The sequence below is a fragment of the Dreissena polymorpha genome, chromosome 1 (genome assembly GCF_020536995.1).
Source record: "Dreissena polymorpha isolate Duluth1 chromosome 1, UMN_Dpol_1.0, whole genome shotgun sequence".
Classification (NCBI taxonomy): domain Eukaryota; kingdom Metazoa; phylum Mollusca; class Bivalvia; order Myida; family Dreissenidae; genus Dreissena; species Dreissena polymorpha.
In genome coordinates, this window is record NC_068355.1 from 197364599 (window position 1) to 197385878 (window position 21280).

At 37.6% G+C, this 21280-nt stretch overlaps 2 protein-coding genes across 3 annotated transcripts in view; both read right to left on the reverse strand.

The window, feature by feature from the left end:
• The window catches only part of LOC127864485 (uncharacterized), a 258871-nt gene that overhangs the window by 77895 nt on the left and 159696 nt on the right, over positions 1 to 21280 (reverse strand). The gene's annotated exons all lie outside the window — the stretch shown is intronic.
• Positions 1208 to 18083, reverse strand: LOC127864487 (serine/threonine-protein kinase RIO3-like). Its single transcript, XM_052404115.1, has 12 exons — positions 17920 to 18083; positions 17442 to 17742; positions 16517 to 16680; positions 15770 to 15880; positions 14636 to 14748; positions 13201 to 13344; positions 10462 to 10589; positions 10079 to 10264; positions 8490 to 8649; positions 5190 to 5360; positions 4585 to 4689; positions 1208 to 1922 (listed from the first exon to the last, which is right to left on the reverse strand). Exons 2-12 carry the CDS (start codon positions 17642 to 17644, stop codon positions 1515 to 1517), a joined length of 1893 nt encoding a protein of 630 aa, XP_052260075.1. The 5' UTR covers positions 17645 to 17742; positions 17920 to 18083; the 3' UTR covers positions 1208 to 1514.

Consider the following 21280-nt stretch of genomic DNA (forward strand, 5'->3'; position numbering starts at 1 on the left):
GAAAACAAATCTCAATTAATTTTATGTATAATGTTGTCCTAAAACATCCAATTGTTTTCAAATCCACTTAAAACCCACAAAGCCAGATCCATTATTTGTGCGATGCGTTATCTCTGCTTGTTTAAGGTTTTACCCACACATGAATAGAATCGTTCGTTGCAATATTGATTAACTGAGACAAGCTTAACGTTTTAAATTTCAAAAACTATTAATAGAATCGTTGGTTGCAATATTGATTAACTGAGACAAGCTTAACGTTCTAAATTTCAAAAACTATGTTTCCGAGCCTATTTTAAAAACTTATTTCGAGTACAAAACAGAATTACTTTTCTTCCTTTTCCTTAAAAGATTTGGTCGACAGGAATGCTTTTTATGTTATCTGGTAACACAAACGTTTCAACTTAATGACAAATATGAATGCAAAAAGTGTAAACGTTTTTTCTTTGTTGCAAGTACATACGTATTAAATAAGCATAAATGACATTGTCGTTTTGTTAATGCAGTACTTTATAGCTCGTGCAAATGATAGACAAGAACTTATCAATCGTGTGCCAGATACATACATTAACACACTAACAAACTGGTTCAGCAATTTCAATGCTGACAACACTTCCAATTAGAGCTTTATTTTATTATCTAGCAATTAAATCTTCAATTTTATAATATTACATATCTATAAAAAAGTGATGAAAAAACAAATAAATCATTCATCTTTTAACACAAAACCCATTACCTGAAAACAAGACTCAATAAAATATATAAGCTGCGCACTGTGAAAACAGGACTCAATAAATGTGACTAAAGTATTGCCCTACATTAGCCGGTGCACACCACATAGGCTAATCGGGGATGATACTTTCTGCTTTAATGGATTTTTTTGTTTACAGTTAGTCTCTTCTAAACGAGAATTCATTACAGAGGGAATGTGTCTAATATAGGACGACACTTAACGCTCATGCATTAAGCCCCGTTTTCCAAGAAAGAGGCTCGTTTGTATTCCCGTGAAAATGCATCTTATTCCAAGAAAACGATTCAAGTTTCAAAGTTTCTAATACTTCACTGACTTCAGGTTTTTCTATGACATCACTGATTCATAGATTAAATGACAAAAACAATAACAAAAACTTTACATTACCATGGTACGGCTAAAAGCCTAAACTACCTTCTCCATTCCTCTATGTGTACATATTTGAAACAAACAATAGGCTTAATTTTAAGTTTGACATTTTGTAACAATAGACCAAAGAAGCCTTGATAAGCGTATTACATATAATATGATACCATTTTTGTTAAATGATTCTTTTAAATTTCTAAGTTTTTCTAACCTTCACTATTTTTGTATTGTCTATTTGAGGCAATGAGTTTTTTCTATCCGTCTTTTTTCAGCTTTAATGGGCACACAAATAAACAGGTAAGTTTTTTTCTAATCAGCATGAGCCAGAGAGTTTTTTCCCAATCTTTTACCAGCTTTACCGGCCACATAGTAAACCTGATTTTGCACAACTGTAGGTATACTAGCTTGAACCCTGTGCAGTCTCATCATTTATAGAAACCTCCTTCATTTCACCTACTTCATTGTCTTTACAAACACCAACCCTGCTACCATTCTTACAATTTTCATCTTTTAGATTATCAACTTCACCAGCAGTAGCATTACTGTCGTCACTACAAGCATTATCCACAACATTAGCAGTATCATATATTACATCCATGTATCCTTCTTCTTTAATATCACTACAAACTTCATCATCATCATCAACATCGTCATCGTCTTCTTCGCTGTCAGAGTCGGAAATAATCAGCGTATCGAAATTGCTCTTGTCCTTTACGGATTTATCAAAGAAGTAATCAAACGCATAGTTTTTGTCACTTTTTTCATTCGCAATTAGCTCTTGACTTTTCTCTTTTGCATATCTCTGCACCTGAAATACATTAACAAATTATTGCAGATAGGCAGATATGTATTTCTATAATAATCACATACTGAACAATCATTTTTATTCATGGGACAGCAATTTTCATTCATTTTGTGGGTTTCTCAATAAATTTAATTAAACACATCTGAACATGACCAATACAAATTCCTAAATGTCTTCCCCCAAAAAATCTGAAATCTTTGAATTTACGAGTCAACAAAACTGTTATTGGGAAAATAACACATACAATTTCATGCCAACAAATGTTAATGAGTTCTGCAATGTTCAAAAGTTACTGAAATATCAGGTAGGCAAAAATGTTTTAAAGCCTGTTTAAACTGATTACTTCACAGATTTTGGCTCTGGAATTAGTGAAGTCTGTTCTTAAAGGCCTTAAATTGACAGATTTAAACATTGAAGATTAAAAGCTCAACGAAAATATTAAGAAAATAATTCAAGAAAGAAAAAAAGCACCAATAAGATTTAGACCGGGGGCCCTTCGGTATAAAATGTTGTACATCTTTTTGTCCACCCAGTATGTCGTATTGCATTTTATGCTTTATAAAAGCTAAGAAAAAAAATAAAATCACAGAAAATCATTCCTCCAAATTATTCAATCATTTTGTATTTGTACCAGGGCACAATTGTATCAGTTTCAAGCGATGATCATTTTTGACATTCAATGTATTTGAATATTTGTCTTCTTCAAAAGTATTAAACATTTTTCTCCTTAGTGTGCAATATTGTTTTTTAAATCTGTGACAAAAATTTAGACAATTTTCCTTCCATCTGTCAGCAAACAAGTCCCTAAATTAAAACATGTAAAAATTTAAAGGATTTTTGGGGTCTGAAAATGAGCCTCGTCCTGGGTAATGGGGTTTACTGCATGTGCCTAAGGTTTTGTCCCAGGTAAGCATCGCACAGGCTAATCAGGGACGACACCTTCAGTCTAAACTGAATTTTCTCTCAGAGAATTCCTTTCAACAAAATATACCATACCAGCAGAATGTGTTGTCCCCGATGAACCTGCGCAGATTGTAAAGGCTAATAAGTGACAACATATTACACACATGCATTAAGCCCAGTTTTCCCAGAACGAGGCTCATATGTGTCTTGTTCTGATAAAACTGGGCATAATATATGTGCATAAAGTGTCGTCCCAGATTAGCCTGTGCAGTCCGCACAGGCTATTCAGGGACGACACTATCTGTCTAAACTTGATTTTCTTTAAGGAGGGACTTCCTTGAAACTAAAAATACCATTAAAGCGGAAAGTGTCGTCCCTGATTAGCCTGTGCGGACACAGGCTAATCTGGGACGACACTTTACGCAAATGAAATAAGCCCAGTTTTCTCAGAACAAGACACATATTATCTTAAACCTGACACATTTAGGTTTCTCACATAAATAGTCATCCACAAAACATATACGGTCACAAGAATGTAAAATATCCTCTATGGACAACTATCCAGATGAAACCGAGTGACGATGTGTAGCAAAAATTGAACTTTCATGAATCATTTTCCGAAAATGCAAAAGGACTCAACAGCTTTCGATGATTGATTGGTTACAGATGCATGCATACAAAAAGGCACTTCGTGTCCATCATTAAGTTAATGAATAATTCAAATCTGTAATAAGGTGTAAACATTTGTTCCATATATTCTTGTACCTTGTACTGTATGACATTACAAATAAGAAACCGTCGGAGACGGGTGATGCTCCCCAAAGTTTTTTTTTGTCACAATAATGCACTTTATATTCAGATAAAAGGAAACATCTTGAGGGCACAGTAGTTGGGGGGACAAGAATTTTTTTATATAAAATTTCAAAGTGCCATAACTCTGTGAAAAATCATCCGACCAAAACCTGCTGATAATATGCACATCTCCGCTTGGTAGTGAAACTTCCCATAAAGTTTCTTTCATTTCCGGTCATTAGTTGCTGAGAAATAGCCCGGACAAGAATTGCACTATATATACAGTTAATGGAAAATTTCAAACAGCCATAACTCTGTGAAAAATCATCCGACCAGAACCCGCTGATAATATGCACATCTCCTCTTGGTAGTGAAGCTTCCCATAAAGTTTCATTGAATTCCGGTCATTAGTTGCTGAGAAATAGCCCGGACAAGAATTGCACTATATGTACAGTTAATGGAAAATTTCAAATGGCCATAACTATGTGAAAAATCATCTGACAAGAACCCGCTGATAATATGCACATTTCCTCTTGGTAGTGAAGCTTCCCATAAAGTTTCATTGAATTCCGGTCATTAGTTGCTGAGAAATAGCCCGGACAAAAATTGTGTACAGACGGACGGACAGACGAAGCGGCGACTATATGCTCCCCCCAAATTTTTTGGGGGGAGCATAAAAATGTACAGATAAAAACCATAACAGCTTGTTGTATAAAGAGTACAGATTTTCTTCCGAGACTTAGGAATTGCAACTACAAGTCTTATAAAGAGAGTAGCATTAAGGGGGAATTTTACACCACTCAGTCATTTGCTTTTGCTTATAATGATTCAGCTCCTAAACCACATACCTGTAGATTATTTTGTTGTCCTTAGATCTAATGACCTGTGCATACCTATACATTATTCTGTTTGCCTTTGCTCTACTTAGCTGATACCAATAACTTATTTTGTTGGCCCTAGTTTTACTGACCTGTGCAATGAAGTCTGACCCTTGACCCCTGATATCCAGGTCGGTAACCTTGTTAAACAGCTGCTCAGGGGTCATCACTGCATGGGCTCCACTTTCAGAGAAGAACTGAAAACACACAGAACAAAATGGCGATATCACAAAACACAAAACATGGTGTAAAATGGCGATTTTACTTTAAAATAGGGGGCCATAACTAGGCAGTAAAAGTGTTTGCTATCTATGATAGGTTGTCTTCTCAAAATCATAAAGCATGATAGGTCTTTGGTGGTTATGTTGACTATATTCACCATTGTAACAGCCTCATATATTTAGCCTCATTCTGGCACATTCCGTAAAGTGTCATCGTAGATTAGCCTGAAAAGACTTAATGCACATCCGTAAAGTGTCATCCCAGATCAGACTGAAAAGTCCGTAAGGCTTATCTGGGATGGCACTTGATGCACATACAATCACCCCAATTTTCCAAGAACAACGCTAAATTAAGCACTGAAATTGTGAAGAAAGAAATTTAAAATACTGTGCCTTCAACTGTGCCTCTAACAATATCATTTATTTTAAGCATTATTTTTAACTTATTTTGACAACTAGTTACTATTTTCACTTACGTTAACCACATTGGTGCAGTCCCTATAGAGGAACTCGAGAGCTCGAGGGTGGTCTAGGTACACCGCTTGTGAAACGTCAATGATCCACACTGTGTCTGCATGCCACAACATGTTGTACTCACTGAGGTCCGCATGTACCAGGCCACACTTCAGGTACATCTTACGCATAATCTGGCATAGACAAAGGTACATCTTACACATAATCTGGCATAGACATAGGTACATCTTACACATAATCTGGCATAGACATAGGTACATCTTACACATAATCTGGCATAGACATAGGTACATCTTACACATAATCTGGCATAGACATAGGTACATCTTACACATAATCTGGCATAGACAAAGGTACATCTTACACATAATCTGGCATAGACATAGGTACATCTTACGCATAATCTGGCATAGACATAGGTACATCTTACACATAATCTGGCATAGACAAAGGTACATCTTACACATAATCTGGCATAGACATAGGTACATCTTACACATAATCTGGCATAGACATAGGTACATCTTACACATAATCTGGCATAGACAAAGGTACATCTTACACATAATCTGGGATAGACATAGGTACATCTTACACATAATCTGGCATAGACAAAGGTACATCTTACACATAATCTGGCATAGACATAGGTACATCTTACACAAAATCTGGCATAGACATAGGTACATCTTACGCATAATCTGTGATAGACATAGGTACATCTTACACATAATCTGAGAAAGACATAGGTACATCTTACGCATAATCTGTGATAGACATAGGTACACCTTACGCATAATCTGGCATATACATAGGTACATCTTACGCATAATCTGGCATATACATAGGTACACCTTACGCATAATCTGAGATAGACATAGGTACATCTTACGCATAATCTGTGGTAGACATAGGTACATCTTACGCATAATCTGGGATAGACATAGGTACATCTTACGCATAATCTGGGATAGACATAGGTACACCTTACGCATAATCTGGGATAGACATAGGTACATCTTACACATAATCTGGGATATACATAGGTACATCTTACGCATAATCTGGCATAGACATAGGTACATCTTACGCATAATCTGGCATAGACATAGGTACATCTTACGCATAATCTGGCATAGACATAGGTACATCTTACGTATAATCTGTGATAGATATATTGGGAATATAAGCATAACCAGGCCACACTTCAGGTACATCTTACGTATAATCTGACATAGATATGCAGGGAAATATAAGCATAACCAGGCCACACTTCAGGTACATCTTGCCTATAATCTGGGATAGATATATTGGGAATATAAGCATAACCAGGCCACACTTCAGGTACATCTTACGTATAATCTGTGATAGATATATTGGGAATATAAGCATAACCAGGCCACGCTTCAGGTACATCTTACGTATAATCTGTGATAGATATATTGGAAATATAAGCATAACCAGGCCACACTTCAGGTACATCTTACGTATAATCTGGCATAGATATGCAGGGAAATATAAGCATAACCAGGCCACACTTCAGGTACATCTTGCCTATAATCTGGGATAGATATATTGGGAATATAAGCATAACCAGGCCACACTTCAGGTACATCTTGCCTATAATCTGGCATATATATATATACAGGGAAATATAAGCATAACTAGGCCACACTTGACATACATATTGCGCATAATCTGTGATGTATATAGGTACATCTTGCGCATAATCTGGCATAGATATGCAGGGAATATAAGCACCAGACCACATTCACCATGCATCTTATGCATAACCTGGGAAAGATATGTAGGTCACACAATCTAATGCATAATTAGGCATAAATATTGAGAATATAAGCATAACTGGGCCACATTTACCGTTAAGCTAACACATAAAGATATGTATGGAATATAAGAATAACCTGGCAACATTTAGAAAACATCATACACACAACCTGGTAAAGATATGCAGGGAATATTATTATGAATACATTCAACATTTACGATCCATCTAACGCATAACCTGGGATAGATATACAGGAAATACATGTACATTGTATAAGCATAACCAGGCCACATTTAAAGGACATCTTACGCATAGCCTGCAATTGATGTGTAGAGTGTAAATGCATCACCATTGAAACTGCATTGTAACCCCTCAAAATTTCAAGTAAAGGGTTGTTTGACTCCTTATATTCAAAATCTATCAACAGCACTTAGACTCAAGTGCTTAATGGAGCAAAACAAAAATGTGTCCTCACAGAACGGATTCCCATTCAGTCTCAAAACTCACTTTGTCAAAAAACGAGCAGTTATGTAGCCTACATTGCTTTTTGACCTACTTTTGACCTCTAAGTGTTTTTCATCACCTTTGAATTAGGTAGACAGGTGACACAGGCAACATGTTGTCTCCTGCAGGTGGTCATACAGGCAACATGTTGTCTACTGCAGGTGGTCATACAGGCAACCTGTTGTCTCTTGCAGGTGGTCATACAGGCAACATGTTGTCTCCTGCAGGTGGTCAGGAAGACAGGTGACACAGGCAACATGTTGTCTCCTGCAGGTGGTCATACAGGCAACATGTTGTCTAATGCAGGTGGTCATACAGGCAACATGTTGTCTCCTGCAGGTGGTCATACAGGCAACATGTTGTCTCCTGCAGGTGGTCATACAGGCAACATGTTGTCTCCTGCAGGTGGTCAGGGAGACAGGTGACACAGGCAACATGTTGTCTCCTGCAGGTGGTCATATTAAGAAAGCCATATGTCAGAGTATCAGTCTGGACAAGCTGTTTTATGGCAACATTTGACCTTTGACCTCTGAGCATGAACTTGACCTTTGAGGCAAGGAGTTGGGTGCTAAAAGTCTTATGACGGATAAAAATTGCGCCAAGTTATCCATTAATATTTTGCAAAATTTTGGATGGTAAAAGTATTTTCTGACAGATATTCAGACACGTTTGAGACTGCTATTTGCTGCCTTTGTCAAAGGGGGCATAACAAAACAATCCTAGCTCTGGAAAAACAGGGCTATATGCATGTGCATAAATTGTTGTCCCAGTAAAGCCTGTGCAGTTTGCACAGGCTAATCAAGGACTACACTTGCCGCCTAAACTGGATTTTTACTAAGAAGAGACTTGTTTTAATTGATAAATTATCTTTACATGGGAATGTGTCATCCCTGATAACCTTGTGCAAACTGCATAGGCTAATCTGTGATGACACTTTCTCACATGCATTAAGGTCTGTTTTCCAAGAAAGCAACACAAAACTAGTCCACACAATTTAACCTTAAATTCATACCTTCACAACCTGGTCATAAGCGTCCTCTATATTTTCTGCTGACAGTTTGGCATGTTTCAGTTTCGGTGCAGGTTTGCGGTCCTCCCCTATGAAGGTCATCACCAGGACATGCTTCTTTATGATCTGTACCACTGGACATGGGATGTTGAATTTGTGCATTCTGAAACAGTGATTTTAGGGGGTTCAAAATTGGAGCCTGTAGAAGGACCGATGCCAGATGGAAAAACTACATATTTTCCCAAATGATACCTACATGGAACCAACAATTCCAAAGTAAAGGTTTAATTTTTGTGTTGTAGTTTAAAAGTCTCAACATTTAGTTCATCTTCTATCAAGCGCTATAAGTTGTACCTCAGTAACTATACCAGTGAAATCACTTTTATTCTAAATTTTAAAGCACTTGTAAGCCAAAAAACAACAACACTTATCTCCCAATTTATAGTCAAAATGACGTGATTTTTCCCATTGCAAAGGGACAAGGCCCCATTCGCAAAATGGTGAACAAAAATACTGAATCAAATTTGAAATAAAGCGCTCCTAATCAATTAACATTTTTATGCGAATCATAAAAAGTTTGAGCTTAACGAACAAAATAAGATGCGAAAACTGCGCCCGGAACTGAGAAAACACTTTCAGGCATCCAAAATTGTGACCTTCACTTTAGCCTAACGAAAGAAACGCAGCGTAGATGGGATTTTAAGACCGACCAGCCCCCCCCCCCCTCCAACACACAAACAAAGGATCATAATACAGCCAAAACTGGTCGCAGTCAACATTCCTCATCTACAAATTAAGATAATTCACAAGTCAATGTTTGAGCAACATCTGCAAAGCAATTATAGAGAGGCACAACACACAAAAGCACCATGTGTTAGACCTATACATTCGATTGTTGGAAAATCTGACATCGGGCCATAATTCTATCAACTTGTCACAGCCAAAATTCCTTTTTAAACCATCCTCAACATATAAAGGTCATATAGCTGCAAAGTTTTTAACGAGATCTGTCCATGCTATATATTCTATTGTTGAAAAACAGACAGCCATAATTTTGCAAAAACTCATCAGGGCCTAAATTCCTTTCTTAACAATCGTCAACACATTAAGATCATTCATCTGTAATAGTTTGAGTGAGATCAAAATTGTAGAAAAAAAGTGGAGTTGAAAACACATGTTTCGGGACATAAAAAAGAGACATAGAGACTTGATGCAGCAAAATAACCCACTTGAGATAGGTTGAAATGGTGACTTACCAACCCAATAACACAAAACCATATATAGAAAGATATTGTTTTGGGGCGTACAATCAGCGATGTTTTTCATTCTTTATAAAGTACTGGAAAACAGAACAATTCCAATCAGGAAAATAACTACAAATTTCCCAATTGCTGTCCAAAAATATTCCCAATTGAAGGTTTTCTTTAAAAAAAATATATAGATATCTTTTTATAAATAAAATACAACATTTAGTAAGTTTCCATACTCAGCTCTATGTCTTGAACCTCAGTAAATATAATATTGATAACTTGACAATACTAAGTTATCACTTTACAAGTTTTTGGGAGCAACAAATCAAATACATCACTTACCTGCCCAGATTAGCACACTCCTTCATGGCCCACATCTTGATGATCTTCCTGGGGTTCTGTTTCTTGTAGTCATCCTTGGAGAAGCGATGGTCGCCATGAACGTACTTCTCTCGAGTCTTGAACTCGTTCAGCGTTGTTTTGAACACCTTGATTGCCACTTCTGTCGCGAGGGTTCTGCCCTCTATCCTGAAAAGAAATGAAATAACGATCACAGATGTTTGTTGCATTGACATCATTGACAGTATCTGATGGTTCAGGTTGGAAATGAAGTCTTTAAAACTTACATTTTATCAGAAAGATTTTAAGTCAAATTTGATTTTCTTTGGCACTGCATACGCATACAAATGCATATCTGAGTCGTAAACGGTCAATTAACTCCGCACCTTCCTCCATAAGCGTGTAGCACGACGGACTCCTTCCCAGTGCTGATACTGCCACTGATCGACTCAAGGGTGCCACTGTTCACCAGCTTGTAAAGCAGGAGGCGTGTACGTGGATCCATGGCATGCTCCTGTAACACAAATATATGTAACAATATATGCCTGCAGGGTGCCACTGTTCACCAGCTTGTACAGCAGGAGGAGCATACGGGGATCCATGGCATGCTCCTGTAAAAGGCAATTGCATAAATATGATAATGAAAGGGGATTAATCACAGATACTCCAAGAGACTAATCACGAATATTCCAGGAGATTATATCGTGAAATGATTGAGTTGACTAGTATTGTCCACTTATACACTTTACAGGATGAAATTAAACCATCCTATCAGGATGTAGACATTGCCAAAATACTCATCCCTGGGATAACCTTATACCCATCCCTGGGATACCCTAATACCCATCCCTGGGATACCCTAATACCCATCCCTGGGATACTCTAATACCTATCCCTGTGATACCCTAATACCCATCCCTGGGATACCCTAATACCTATCCCTGGAATGCAGTGCCTTTCCCAGGAATTTGTTCAGGCGCCCCGGGGCCGACCGGGGGTGGGTTCGGGACGGGTGTCCCCTCCCGACGTTGATTTTTTTTTAATTTAACGTGTCAATTCACGTTCTGTGGTGCGTTATAACTCAAAGAAAAACAGCGTCAAAAGACGTCATTTGGTGCGCTATGACTCTTCAAAAAAATCCCCCAGTCATTGAAAAATATTTTTTTATATTGTTTAATTGTTTTAAAACTTTTCCGCACAGATAGTAAAATCCCGACTCGAACGATTCCCCAATACATCCGTTTAAACCCGACTCTATTACTGTATACTTACTATTTTTCAAGTATATTACCCGATAATCCCGTTTTTATCAATCTCTTTCTGGTAAATATTTACGATAACACAAACCTTGCCATTTTTTAAGTGACTATTTATAGATTTGATGAAATATTGCCTCTGAATATGCGTCAATCCCCTGACCTGTTGTGTGCTTGTTAAAACGCTCAATACACGCCATTTGTATGCACTAGACGCGACGTTGTACATGCTGCATAATTTTCGCGCTCTTTTTAATTGAGATAAAGATTCGACACAAAATAAATTTGCACTGCTAATTTGAAGCACAAATATTTAACGTTGCGGTAACATTTACATTCGGAAGTGTGTTTCGGATTAAAAACGCGTTAACATCGACTTACGGTAATGGGTTTCGGATTACAAATTTAATTATTCCCATTTGAGATTTCAACAAATATTAACCGTTGCGTTATAAATTCAACGATAATTTGTTTACACACTTTACGAGTCGAATTAATGTTTTGACGGAATTATGCATGAAATTCACGTTGTCCACGAGGATCACGGCCGGTTGCCATCATCAGTCTTCTAACTATCGATTATCGGACGAAACATTTACAAGTGTGCGTAATTAATTCAACGAAAATTTGTTAAAGCGCATTACGTGTCGAATAAATGTCAGAAAAACGAGGTGAATCAGTTCTATAAATGGACATGTTGAAATATACATGTACTGGAATTAAATAAATTGTTATCACATAATTGTAACCGGGAGTCATTTGCACAACTTACTCGCTATAATAATTAATTGTTTACCACTTGCAATTAATTTCTCGTATTAATTATGAGTCATAGGTAACACTTGTTTACAGTAAAAAGGTGTGACGATGATGCCCGAAACCGTCTTTAATGTTCTGTACTGTACTAATCACCGGTTTTATATTACTCAAATGGTACAACTTCTTGCTAATCAAGCTGCAATAAACTCTTACTTCATGCCCGACGTCAATAAAAAATAATGGTCGATAGTTAACCCCGCCCTCATAAGCATTCGCGTAACCGATTGGACGATGAACTTAACAGTTTGACGACTGGAAAGTTACCAGATACATCCCTGTCAGCATTTAAATGACCGTGTAATGTGGCTAGAATAATCGATATGCGCGTCATGCTATTCTCTTATCAGTGGATTATCCATTACCCCATGTGGTGTTTATGGCGATTACTTGTGAAAGTAGGTACCGAGTGCTCTTTTAAAACAGGGAATATTGATACACTGATAGGGAAACCTTGATTTTTTTGGACAATCTTCACTTTCTTTTACTGAAGAATACACTGATCGGAAAATGTCAAGCGCCCCGGGGACTCTGATTTCGAAATTCAAGCGCCCCGGTAAGGGGCGCTTAAATGGCCTGGGGAAGACCCTGCTGGGAAACTCTAATACCTATCCCTGGGATACCCTAATACCCATACCTGGGATACCCTTATATCTATCCCTGGGATACCCTAATACCCATCTCTGGGAGACCCTAATACCTATCCCTGGGATACCCTAATACCTATTCCTGGGATACACTAATAACCATCCCTGGGATACTCGTATACCGGTCCCAAGAATAATTTTTGTCACTTTGTCATTGTGTAATAAACTAAACATGCATTGATTGTATTATGAAGTCAGTCATTAAAATCCGCTCACAATTTTGTAATAAGTTATCATACAGTCTCTTTACAAATAAAAATAAAACAAACACAACGTGCTTACCAAGCGCACAGTAAAGTCTACATCCATTCACACCAAGGAATCCAAAATCAACAAATAAAATGCAATTTCCTTCAATCATAAGTAGGGGAAAGAGCCTTTACATCAACCAAGGGCCTGTACGTACCGCAGTGGAGTGTTCCTTCTTCTCGTGTAGTTTTTGCTGACGTCTGTCTGCTTTATTGCTGTGTCGTTTCAGATGATTATAATCGTTGTTTGGCAGTCGCATGTCCATTTCTTCACAGTCCCCACTCTCAAACTCGGGCGTGAACTGAGCACAGAAAACACTCAAGTCTAGTGAAAGCACGCGAGTCTAGTGAAAGCACTTGAGTCTAGTGAAAGCACTCGAGTCTAGTAAAAGCACTCAAGTCTAGAGAAACTTCATTTAAGTAATAGATAATGCACTTCGAATTTTTATCATTTATCTTTAAAAAAAATCACAAAATAAGACTGAATTTAACCTAAGAGAAAATAAAAGAACCTTTCCCTGGGAAAATGAGATTAATTCATGTGCCTTAAGTATCGTCCCAGATTAGACAGTGCAGTCCACATAGGCTAATCAAGGACTTGTCCCAGATTAGACAGTGCAGTCCACATAGGCTAATAAAGGACTCGTCCCAGATTAGACAGTGCAGTCCACATAGGCTAATCAAGGACTCGTCCCAGATTAGACAGTGCAGTCCACATAGGCTAATCAAGGACTCGTCCCAGATTAGACAGTGCAGTCCACATAGGCTAATCAAGGACTCGTCCCAGATTAGACAGTGCAGTCCACATAGGCTAATCAAGGACTCGTCCCAGATTAGACAGTGCAGTCCACATAGGCTAATCAAGGACTCGTCCCAGATTAGACAGTGCAGTCCACATAGGCTAATCAAGGACTCGTCCCAGATTAGACAGTGCAGTACACATAGGCTAATCAAGGACTCGTCCCAGATTAGACAGTGCAGTACACATAGGCTAATCAAGGACTCGTCCCAGATTAGACAGTGCAGTACACATAGGCTAATCAAAGACTCGTCCCAGATTAGACAGTGCAGTACACATAGGCTAATCAAGGACTCGTCCCACATTAGACAGTGCAGTACACATAGGCTAATCAAGGACTCGTCCCAGATTAGACAGTGCAGTACACATAGGCTAATCAAGGACTCGTCCCAGATTAGACAGTGCAGTCCACATAGGCTAATCAAGGACTCGTCCCAGATTAGACAGTGCAGTACACATAGGCTAATCAAGGACTCGTCCCAGATTAGACAGTGCAGTACACATAGGCTAATCAAGGACTGCCTAAACTGGACTTTCACGAAGAAAAGACTTCCTTTAAACAAAAAACACACAATATAAGCGGAAAGTTATGCCCCTAACTAGGCTTATCTTTGACGATACTTTTTGCATATGCGTAAAGCAATAATCTCCCCAAAACATTTCAGATACGTGGAAATTGTTTGCTTCAAAATTAGTTAAATATATGCTGACAAACCAAATGACAGACAGACCAAGTAACTCCCATGCACTCCCTTTCAGGGGGATTATAACTACTCTAGATGTTGGATACGTACGTCCATCATTTTTGAAGCGTTTTTCCGCCCACAAATGACTGCATCATGCTTTGTAACGATGTTTTTTCCTCGGCCAGAATATCCTTTGGATGATGCCACTACTGGACTTTTCTCTGGAGAAACAAACCATAAATAATGATAATAAAGTAAAAGATATGAGCCTTGCTCTGGGAAAACAGGGCTTAATGCATGTGTGAAAAGTGTCATCTTAGATAAGCCTACACAGTCTTCACTGGCTTATCAGGGAAGACACTTTCCGCTTTTATTGAATTTATATTTGAAGGAAGTATTTTCTTAGTGAAAATCTAGGTGGAAAGTGTTGTCCCTGATAAGCCTGTGCAAACTGCATATGCTTATCTGGGAGGACACTTTACACACATGCATTTTACTCTGCTTTCCCTGAGCAAAGCTCATACTTGATAACACGATGCTGAACCCATAATCATGCCCCACACCTCCATGGAAATCTTGTCTGCAGTGATTTATGGGACCATTGATTAAGTGTAGGATCAAAAGTAAATGTTCGAAGACATCTTGCATGCAAGTATGAATTTAGTATCACAGACATTAAGGAAGTGTTATTGGTGATAGACTAAATGGGTCATTTGTTAATCAAAACGTTCAACCTTCTGAATTATTTTACGCCAAAAGCAATGTAAATGTAAACATCAAGTGAGGTCAGGTGATGAGGTTTTATTGGGTGTGCTCATGGACAACATTTATGCAAGTTTATAGATTTTAGCAAGCGTTATTCATACATGTATGAGACAAAGGACGTCATTGAGAAATTGAATCATCAGGATTAGTAAATGTCAAGGTCAAAATGAGGTCAAGGTCAAAATGAGGTCACGCCAGTGGGTGTGTTGGTAGTGTTCATCTATGCAAGTATCATAGCTTTGTATGAAGAATATTGATGATAGAAAGGACAGGCCGATTGCTATATGGCTTCCTGTATCTGTAGATGATGGGGCATACAAAACTATAAAAGAAAATGTATTAAAACAAGGGCCTGAATGCCTAAGTCTATCACCTCAACCATATGGAAACTTAAATGTTCTGTATAGAGTGTGTAATGTTTGTGTAATAACTGGTGGGTCATTATGTTTTAAAGTTCGATATTTTATTCAATCCTACCCCATTCTGTCTTCTTGTTCTCGTACTCATCATCAAAGCACTGGCTGTCTTCCTTTTCATCATCACTGAAAGCTGGGTATTCTAACTTGTACTTCTCAAACGACACTTTCACTGTAAAACAGGGAATACAAAGAATGATTACAGTTGATTATGAATAAATCGAGAATTACCTTGTTCAGCTAATGTGACCAAGTACCGTACCTAATATTTGAATGCAGTAAATATCAAACAATTAGCTTTGTTTGAAAAGAATGCATTTAAGTTGTTAAAAACAACAAAATTACCCTGTCCACAAGTGTTGCTTTCATTGAATTTTATGACTAAGTTCCTCACAGTGTTTCTCTTATTGAGGAGTGAAAAAGTTACACACAAGTATTGATCTTATTAAAGTGTGAGGTGTGACTAAGTTTCTCACCAGTGTTTCACGTTTTGAGGTGTGACAAAAGTTACCCACCAGTGTTGCTCTTATTGGGGTGTAACGAAGTTTCTCACCAGTGTTGCTCTTATTGAGGTGTAACTAAGTTGCTCACCAGTGTTGCTCTTATTGAGGTGTAACAAAGTTACCCACCAGTGTTGATTTTATTTACATGTTGGTGTGACTAAGTTACCCACCAGTGTTGCTCTTATTGTCACCAGTGTTGCTCTTAATGAGGTGTAACAAAGTTCCTCACCAGTGTTGCACTTATTGAGGTGTAACTAAGTTCCTCACCAGTGTTGCTCTTATTGAGGTGTAACAAAGTTCCTCACCAGTGTTGCACTTATTGAGGTGTGACTCCTGTGCCTGGAGCAGCTGGTTGTGTTCCTGGTCGTACTGCATCTGAAGCATGCGGGCCAGAACTACGTCACTGCTTGTGTCCCCTTCACTGTTCGCTGCTTCTATAAGCTCCTGGATTTCTGGCTCTACATCAACACTGAATCACAGAGGATTACACAGTTTTGAATGAATGTTGTTCATCAGATAAGAAACAATTTGGAGGTATACAGCACTACATCGCTACAGATGTCCCCTTCGCTGTTTGCAGCATTTGGGCACTTCAAACTTCTTAACATCAAGTTTCAATGTCAACGCTGAATGATAGTACATGTATTTGGTATTAACTTTTTAGTAACCATCTTTAGTAACCACTTTTGGGAAATTTTTAGATAGCTATTGGGAATTTTGTAGTTTAACCTTAGTTGGGAAAGATCCTTTTAGGGGTACTATTCAATGAAGGAACAAAATCGCTGCATTTCATTAATATAATTTATAAAGGGTTTCTGTCAATGAAAATTGGTGTCCTATTAAGTATCTGCCAATGGACAAACCAATTTTATATTAAAATCAGAAAAACAAAGGACTAATAGATATGTACTAAAAATGATGTTTTCTATGTGGATTATAATAAAAAAGACAAGGATTCAAGGTACTTTCATGTTGTGCTTTTGTTAATAATTTACATGCATACAAGGATTCAAGGTACTTTCATGTTATGTTTTTGTTAATAATTTACATGCATACAATAATGAATTTCAACAAGAAATAGTATCAAGTAAAACAAGTCACACAAAATGTGCATCTTATCACAGATTGCAAGTTTAACAAAAGGAGGGTCCTGACCAACAATTCAGAGGTATTTAATGCAGAAAACTGCTTACCGTGGAATCTGTGATATCAATTTACCATAAAACTTACCCGGCAGCCTCCGGAAAGCCGCACGTTTTGTCTTCTTCTTGTTGAAGCTCGCTAGCCAACTGTTCGCTCATCACTTCTTCTAGACTACAAGGGGCAGCATTCTGATTGGTTGATTGACCCCAGGGACTTGATTGGACAGCCTTTCCCCATGGTGATGGTTTCACTAGTGTTTGGGTATGCCCTTCTGCTACGATGCCTTCCATTTCAGTGTTTGTAAGAAAATTTGCTGTTAAATGATTTGATAAAAAGGCCGAGAAGTTTGATTGACCTGTCCTGTGTGAATGTTGTCCGCCTGTGTGGCCTGAAAATGACCAGTAAATGAGTAACAAACATGGTTATTAAAATGATTGCCTTTAAAACATGTTAAGTAGTTTAAAGTAGAAGATTGTTAGTTCAAATAATTAGACATAATCTACCGATGTATATTGCCCTCAAATTTATAGCTTTTGACTGTTTCCTGAATAAAATTATTACTTACCACTCGTGTGTATCAATCAAGAAGCTGTTAAGGAATGATGTGAGGCGCCGTATTTTGTATGGAAAAGACAAACATATAATCTATTTTTGGAAAACGTCCTCAATAATTATTTTTAACCACATACTTTCAATTTGTTGTGCAATTCGCTGTACAAAATTTAAACAAAGCGTCTGCTTGATTTGGACGAAAATGTCACTCGTCAAACACCGAAGTAAACGTTGTAAAGTTTCCTATTTATCTATAGGCCTAAACATTAATGTTTCCACTCTGGGATTAATAGACATACCTTTCACTGAAACAAATGCATATATCGTTGGTTATTATAATTTTTGCATTACGGAATTTTATAAATCTAAAATTGCCGTCGTATTAACCAATCGCTCAATGCACCCCGATTTTAATAAGGTTGCAAGGTACTATATCATGGTGGTGTTAACTTCATAGCAACATCGTATTCTTGACTTGTGGTTTCTGTCAACATACTCGAATAAAGGTACCGTAAAAATAAAATCATTATTCTGTTACTGAAAAGTGTATGTATTAAAATTTATGTTACACAATATTTACCAAATGAGAGATCTATTAAAGGGGCCTTTTCACGTTTTGGTAAATCGACAAAATTGAAAAAAGTTGTTTCATATTCGCAAATTTTCGTTTGAGTAATGCTATTTGTGAGGAAACCGTAATACTGAACATTAAAAACCTGAAAATTATAAAGCGTTGCAACTCGAAACGATTGAATAATTTGGAGAGTTCTGTTGTTGTCGTAATTTTTTGTGAAACTACAAGGATCGCTTATATGAAGTATAAGATACATCTGTGGTTGTGAAAGGAAGGATGGCCGAGTGGTCTAATGCGCAGACATTTTACTCCAGGACTCCATGGGTCAGTGGTTCGAGTCCTTCTGAGGGTTACCTATTTTTTCTTTTTAGCTCACCTGAGCGATAGCTCGAGGTGAGCTATTGTGATCACTCAGCGTTCGGCGTCCGTCCGTCCGTCCGTAAACAATTTGTAAACATCTTCTTCTACTAAACCATTGAGCCAATTTCAACTAAATTTCATGTGGAGCATCCCTAGGTCATGGGACAAAAGAATTGTTAAAAAAAATTTGATCACATCACCAAGATGGCCGCCATGACCATATATGGTAAAAACCTTAAAAAATCTTCTTGTCAGAAACCGCTAATCAGATTTTCAAAAAATTTCACAGGGATGACCTTTGAGGGCTCTCCTGAAAAAGTTGTTGAAAGAAATTTGATTCGTCAAAAAACATGGCCGCAGGAGCTCGTTGAACTTTGCATGTTTATTCGTTTTTGCCTATTTTGTGAAAACTTTCAAAAATCTTCCACATTTTTTGTCCGATCCTTTCCAAATTTGCACAGTGTCTTTATATCAATGAGGACACGAACCCTACAAAAAATGAGCATTATTGGTCCATGAAGTACAGAATTACCTCCCCTTGAATTGAGAAAATGGTGTTTATGCAATAAAGTCCAAATTTTTCATCCAATTCTTTCCAAACTTGTAAGGATTTAGCATGGTTCAAACAAGGGAAACAACTACGGTTTATGCATGTTCTTTTTATTACAGATTTGCCTCCCTTTAATTCATTCAAAATCTCATTTTACAGCAGAGATTCCAAATCTGACCTGTAAATGAGCCCCATCTTTACTGCTGGTGCTATGTTACCTTTTCCCATTTGATCATTCTTAAGTATTGGTCTTGTAATGCTGCTACTGCTACTGCTACTGCTACTACTACTACTACTACTACTACTACTACTACTACTACTACTTCTACTACTACTACTACTACTACTACTACTTCTACTACTACTACCACTACTACTACTACTACTACTACTACTACTACTACTACTACTACTACTACTACTACTACTACTACTACTAGTACTACTACTACTAGTACTACTACCACCACCACCACCACCACGTCTACTATTACTACTTCTACTACTACTGCCACTACTACTACTTCTTTTACCACTACTACTACTACTACTACTACTACTACTACTACTACTACTACTACTACTACTACTTCTACTACTACTTCTACTACTACTACTACTACTACTTCTACTACTACTACTACTACTACTACTACTACTACTACTACTACTACTACTACTATTACTACTACTACTACTACTACTACTACTACTACTACTACTACTACTACTACTACTACTACTACTACACCACCACCACCACCACCACCATTCACAGTGACAAAAAACGTATTCACACAATGGCTGCTACTACAACTTATAGCCCATATAGGGGGGCATGCATGTTTTACAAACAGCCCTTGTTTCTATGGGATTTTAACCACAACTGTTCATGTTTATCTCCGACACATATTTTTAGGTCACCTGTCATGAAGTGACACAGTGAGCTTATGTGATCGTGTGATGTCCGGCGTCCGTTGTGCGTGCCTGCGTGTGTCCGTGCGTCTCTCCGTCAACAATTTGTTTGTGTAGACAGTAGAGGTCACAGTTTGCATCCAATCTTGATGAAATTTGGTCAAAATGTTTATCTTGATGAAATCCGGTTTGGGATTGTATTTGGGTCATCTGGGGTCAAAAACAAGGTCACTAGGTCAAATAATAGAACAACCTTCTGTAGACAATAGAGGTCACAGTTTTCATCCAATCTTTATGAAATTTAGTCAGAATGTTTATCTTGATGAAATCTGGGCTGGGATTTTATTTGGGTCATCTGGGGTCAAAAACTAGGTCACTAGGTCAAATAATAGAAAAACCTTGTGTAGACATTAGAGATCACAGTTTTCATCCAACCTTTATGAAATTTGGTCAGAATTCTTGATGAAATCTGGGTGGGATTGTATTTGGGTCATCTGGGGTAAAAATCTAGGTCAAATAAATAGAAAAACCTTGTGTTGACAATAGAGGTCACAGTTTTCATCCAATATTTATGAACTGTGGTCAGAATGTTTATCTTGATGAAATCTGGATTGGGATTGTATTTGGGTCATCTAGAGTCAGGAACTAGGTCACTAGGTCAAATAATAGAAAAACATTGTGTAGACAATAGAGGTCATAGTTTTCATCTGATCTTAATGAGTCAGGTGAGCGATTCAGGGCCATCATGGCCCTCTTGTTTTAAATTTTATTCTTGATTTTTTACTGGAGCTTTTTAGATCCAATGTTCACATTTATCGATATAAAGCTTTTAATGACAAACTTCAAAACATGCCAAAATCTGTGGAAAGGCCCCTTTAATTAAAAAAAAAGCATCCTTTCTTGAACAACAACAACAACTAAGCGTTAAACTTTCCTATTTATGTGTAAGTTTCGGAATTAACTCCTTTAAATCAA